This window comes from Micropterus dolomieu, linkage group LG21, assembly GCF_021292245.1.
Source record: "Micropterus dolomieu isolate WLL.071019.BEF.003 ecotype Adirondacks linkage group LG21, ASM2129224v1, whole genome shotgun sequence".
NCBI classification, from domain to species: domain Eukaryota; kingdom Metazoa; phylum Chordata; class Actinopteri; order Centrarchiformes; family Centrarchidae; genus Micropterus; species Micropterus dolomieu.
In genome coordinates this window covers 22,034,162-22,040,088 of record NC_060170.1, presented here as the reverse complement: position 1 = coordinate 22,040,088, position 5,927 = coordinate 22,034,162, and the positions used below count along the sequence as shown (strand labels likewise).

General features: G+C 38.8%; 1 protein-coding gene across 5 annotated transcripts in view; it reads left to right on the top strand.

Moving 5' to 3' along the window:
* vps13a (vacuolar protein sorting 13 homolog A) overlaps positions 1–5,927 on the top strand; it is a 44,732-nt gene that overhangs the window by 35,996 nt on the left and 2,809 nt on the right. For 4 of the 5 annotated variants that reach the window (XM_046035749.1, XM_046035753.1, XM_046035750.1 and 1 more), the window contains 5 exons: positions 927–1,090; positions 1,261–1,306; positions 1,430–1,553; positions 1,975–2,089; positions 4,894–4,979. In XM_046035749.1, the coding sequence (XP_045891705.1) occupies positions 927–1,090; positions 1,261–1,306; positions 1,430–1,553; positions 1,975–2,089; positions 4,894–4,979 (535 nt within the window). Of the gene's footprint in view, positions 1–926; positions 1,091–1,260; positions 1,307–1,429; positions 1,554–1,974; positions 2,090–4,194; positions 4,615–4,893; positions 4,980–5,927 lie in introns of those variants that run through there. The other variant, XM_046035752.1, reaches the window with a different exon arrangement.

Genomic DNA, 5,927 nt, shown 5'->3' with positions numbered 1-5,927 from the left:
AGCCCAGAATCCCGCAGCCGCCTCTTCACTGTAGATGTTGACACTGGTGTTTTGCGGGTACTATTTAATGAAGATGCCAGTTGGGGACCTGTGAGGCGTCTGTTTCTCAAACTAGAGACTCTAATGTACTTATCTTCTTGCTCAGTTGTGCAACGCGGCCTCCCACTTCTTTTTCTACTCTGGTTAGAGCCTGTTTGTGCTGTCCTCTGAAGGGAGTAGTACACACCGTTGTAGGAAATCTTCAATTTCTTAGCAATGTCTCGCATGGAATAGCCTTCATTTCTAAGAACAAGAATAGACTGTCGAGTTTCAGATGAAAGTTCTGTTTTTCTGGCCATTTTGAGCGTTTAATTGACCCCACAAATGTGATGCTCCAGAAACTCAATCTGCTCACAGGAAGGTCAGTTTTGTAGCTTCTGTAACGACCTAAACTGTTTTCAGATGTGTGAACATGATTGCACAAGGGTTTTCTAATCATCAATTAGCCTTCTGAGCCAATGAGCAAATACATTGTACCATTAGAACACTGGAGTGATAGTTGCTGGAAATGGGCCTCTATACACCTATGTAGATATTGCACCAAAAACCAGACATTTGCAGCTAGAATAGTCATTTACCACATTAGCAATGTATAGAGTGTATTTCTTCAAAGTTAAGACTAGTTTAAAGTTATCTTCATTGAAAAGTACAGTGCTTTTCCTTCAAAAATAAGGACATTTCAATGTGACCCCAAACTTTTGAACGGTAGTGTAAATGTAAAGCACATTGAGTTTACTTGTACTGAAGTGTGCTGTATAAATTAAATTGCCTTGGCCTTCCCATATGAATAGAAGGTGAAGCGAGGGTTGAAGAACGGGATAACAGAAAAGATGAAAGAAACACATTATAGAATGTTGTAACTCTAAAGACTCGTGTCTGCCTTCCAGGGGGTATCGCAGGCGCGGCCTCCAGGATCACAGGTGCCATGGCAAAGGGTGTTGCTGCCATAACGATGGACGAGGAATACCAGCAGAAGAGACGAGAGGCTATGAACAAACAACCCAGTGGCCTGAGAGAAGGCCTGACCAGGGGAGGAAAAGGATTAGTGTCTGTATGTTATTAAAACTTGTCAAAATGTTCTGTTAAAGCTCTCATTCAGTCAGTTAACTAGTAAGAATAATTATATAAATTTGCCACTGGCTTGAAAGAGGGACTGCCACCAGGAATTCAGCCATGTGGTAATGCATTGTTGCTTCTTGGTAATATTGGTTTCCCTTTCAGGGTTTTGTGAGTGGGATCACAGGGATTGTTACCAAACCCATTAAAGGTATGTTGAATTAGACCCTCATATAGATTTTAGTGATAACATGTAGCACATGCTGGTATGAACATTTTATGGCCAAAATAATGTGTATATTGTGGTAATGTTTGATGACATATTATTTTGCAGGAGCCCAGAAGGAGGGTGCAGCAGGCTTTTTTAAAGGTGTTGGAAAAGGTCTTGTTGGTGCAGTAGCCAGACCGACAGGAGGCATCATTGACATGGCCAGCAGTACTTTTCAAGGGATCAAGAGGTATGTTGTTTGCGGTGTATATACAGACGCACACTCAGTGTCAAGCTTCTGCACAGTGTTAATTATTTGCCATTTGCCAGAACATACAATTAATGTGGATCTGAGTTTTTAACACCATAATAATATATAGAAATACTTGTATAGTATAAGTAAAAAGATAATTATTTGTGGCAAACCGTGTTTTTAGTAATAAATCATGTACAGTAAATGCACCAACAAAAACCATCTATGTTTTACAGCTGGTCATTGGGCCATGGCAGAAGCTTTTTAGGTCTGTGTTTGCATGTACAATGTGAATATGTGCGTGCCACAGTCGCACTTGCGTGTATACAGTATATATCCCTGTTTTGTCTGTGCATGGGGCAATAAGGAAAACAAGGTGTGTCTCAAAATGGATTTGCATGTCTTGTCCTGTTATTAGGGCAGCAGAGACTTCACAAGATGTTGACTCTCTGCGCCCTCCTCGCTTCATCCACGAGGATGGTGTCATACGACCATATAAGGAGATGGAGGGCCTCGGCAGTCAGATGCTCCAGGTAGGACAAAAGTCTCTGCATCATCAACTCTCCACTGTCAGACCTTTACTTTAATGCAATTTACTTTAATGCAATTGCATATAGCTCTTTTTTGTCTTTTATGTGACTTTGCAGTGTGTTAAGTGATCCATTAGTAATGCACTCTAAACAATTTGCCCAGGTTTGCTAGTGGAGTTGTGTGTCCATTTGTGTGCAAGCGTACAGTTGATGATATTCTTACAGTAAAACCTTTTTTTTGAAACTATCCTCCCTTCATTCTGTTTTCTTTTAATTATCGTTAAATGTTTTACTTATTTTCTCGACTGTATTGGCCTTTTATTTTTTATAGATTCTTAGAAAGCAGTTCAGCTCAATTCTCGGTGATTCACTCACCTCTGTGGCTGTGTTTTGTGTTGAAGGAACGAAAAATAATACATTTTCAACCAGAGTAAATAAGCATAAGTAGAGAGAAATTGAAAAACACCTCCAGTTCCAAAGTGAAGATTATTGAGACATTTGGTGTTCTTTGAAATAAATGTTTACTACAACAGAGCTTTTTGCAGTGTAGCTACCTCACTGTTTTTGCTCTATAGTATCACTCAAATAATATGACTGGTTTAGTTCTGTGTGATTTGTTACATTGATTTTATTTGGTAAACTGTGCTACATCTGGATGCAAGTGTTGTCCTCATCTGGCTAAACATCGTCGATTAGCACATTAACCTGAACTTCTTCAGTGCGTCAGTAGCACAGGTTTCTCATATTTGTAGATCTTCGAAGTGTTTCAGTTCTGCCTAAAGCTATGAGCTTTGAAATGTGGGTCACTTTTTTTGTGCTGACATTATTTAGCAGTCGGGCTGGATGGAGTGGGTGGAAGTTAGCGCTTACGAGTCTCAGGTCAGAGCTACACTTTTTGGCTGATAGTAAAGCTACCATGTGTTGGATTTCCCATCCAATTCACAGACAGGTGACAAATTAATCAGCCTTAGTGAGGTGTTGGACCACAGCGAGCATCTAGAACAGCTTCAGTGCTGTTACTCTCTGCAGGCAGAATTAACAACATTCTTCCTAATGATATTACCTCATTTTGGTGTCTCAACGATGGTGATGGAGAGCGCTGTCCGAGACTTCAGTCCAAAAATCTCCCAGGGTGTTCAGTTTGGTCGTGATCTGGTCCCCGCGAAGGCCATAGCATATGATTCACATCATTATCATTCTCATCAAACCACCTGCACTCATTTTATTCAGGTTTTTCCTTTAATTTGTCACCCATCTGTATCGCCAGCTTTAGACCTAGCCTAGGTTTGTGTATTAATGTTATTGAATAATACAAAGTACAAGTCACATTGGGTGGCACATTTCGCACTTGTGTTTTATGTTTCTGTTGTAGCTGTGTTAAATAGCCTTCTAAGACATTGTGGCTGAACTTAATTTACTTACTTTAGTAGGGCTGAACAATTTTGTAAAAATATGTAATTGCGATGATATTGACTGATATTGCAATTGTCATATATTTGCGATGCTAAGGGGAATTATTATTATTCTCATTTTCATTGAAAAACATATTTAAATGAAGTACAGTGTGATTTTTGCAGGGATCTGCACCAAACAAAGATGTTTTGGAGTCTGTGGAATATGATGTGTAGGCCAGGACATCTCTGCAGCACGACTATTTAATTTAAAATAGTATTTTGACACACATATATCACCTTTTGACAAATATTGCGCCTCCTTCGATTTGAAAAAGCAGGCGGCCATACTGCTATTACGATCACATTTTGATTAATTGTTCAGCCCTATACTTTAGGTGGGAAATTTTTGACAGCAAAGCAGATAGACAGAAGTAAAGTTCAATAAAATGTACAACATAATAAAAGCCATCTTTAGTTCCACCAGTCTTCACATAAGATAATTTAATTACTACATTAGGGTGTTGAGCTTCATCTCATTTTACAAAGCATTGGAGTGTTTCCAAGAGCTTGTAAAACTTTGTGTAAAACATGTGGTGCATTTACAGTTTTACTTGACTAAAAGTCAAACCGTCACTGACCTGTCACCCCACGTAACAGTGAGCTTTTGGTTCTCTCTGCTCTGACCTTGACTCTTCTCTCTTGTCATGTCCACAGAGGAGGTTGGCCTACAGTGAATGGTGTAGAACTGGCTCAGAGGATGAGGTTGATGGGGAAAACTGCTAGATGATAGAAGTGACAGCTGTAGTGTAGTGCTGGTGCTTTGTCTGTAGTCTGTAGAGTTCACTTTTGGAAGATTTAAACAAACCAAAGAAAGGCATTTGAGTAATTCATTTATTTGTTTTTATGTATATTAGATTTCAAGTTGTCTATTAAGTTGATGGGTTTTCTTTATTTAAGTGTCTTACTCTTATTATTTCATTCCATCACTTCATGTATATTCATCAGTTGTCATAAAATCCTCTTAATTATAGAGATTGTGTCTATTTTCTTTATTAATGAATGTTTGTATCATTCTTTCATTCACTGCCACTGTTCACTGCCCTGTTCTTCTCAATAAAATGTTCACATTGTAAACTTCTCCATGCCATTGTCTTTGTTCCATCCCATCTTTCCTCACCATCTCACAACATTTTCCAAGTTTTGTGAAGATATTCATTCCCTCATTTTGCAGATGGCCACGTCAGCTCGTGCTTATTTACAGCATGCAGTCGTTTTGGAAATGTTTTTAAACACACTTGGCGTGGAACATAGACATCTTGGCATTCATATTTTAATCCAGACGCAGAGTTGTTTTTTTTAGCCTCGCTGCTTGTTTAAATACACACAATTCACTTACTTTCTCTCTTCCTTCAGAAAATTGAGAATGGACGTTTTGCCAAGTACAGATACTTTGCTCATGCCAAGGTCAATGACTCTGACTTCCTCATGATCACCAAGAGGTGAGTGTTGTTGTAGTCTGAAAAACAGCTTTTTTTCTGCTTTCTCATATTCAAGGTATGAATTGTGATTTTGATTTCCTATCATGTTCACAACGCTGTATATTAGATATTATTTATTGTCCTTTTCAGGAAATTTGTTTTCACCATCTATACGTACATTATCTAACAAATAAACAACATGAACATACATAACAACATGCTGTACATTTTATACACAAACTGACACCCAAACCAAAACATACTTTTTAATTAGCAAGTACTCTTGTTGAGTAGTGTTACGGCAAAAGGGATAAATCTCCTGCTATAGCGAGCCCGTTTCCAGGCCAGGATCTACAGTGGGTACGGAAAGTATTCAGACCCCTTTAAATTTTTCACTCTTTGTTTCATTGCAGCCATTTTCCAAAAATCAAAAAAGTTCATTTTATTTCTCAGTAATGTACACTCAGCACCCCATCTTGACAGAAAAAAACTAAATTTAATAAATTTAAACTAAATTTAATAATAAATTTTTGCAAATTTATTAAAAAAGAAAAACTGAAATATCACATGGTCATAAGTATTCAGACCCTTTGCTCAGTATTTAGTAGAAGCACCCTTTTGATCTAATACAGCCATGAGTCGTTTTGGGAAAGATGCAACAAGTTTTTCACATCTGGATTTGGGTATCCTCTGCCATTCCTCCTTGCAGATCCTCTCCAGTTCTGTCAGGTTGGATGGTAAACGTTGGTGGACAGCCATTTTCAGGTCTCTCCAGAGATGCTCAATTGGGTTTAAGTCAGGGCTCTGGCTGGGCCATTCAAGAACAGCCACGGAGTTGTTGTGAAGCCACTCCTTCGTTATTTTAGCGGTGCGCTTAGGGTCATTGTCTTGTTGGAAGGTAAACCTTCGGCCCAGTCTGAGGTCCAGAGCACTCTGGAAAAGGTTTTCGTCCAGGATATCCCTGTACTT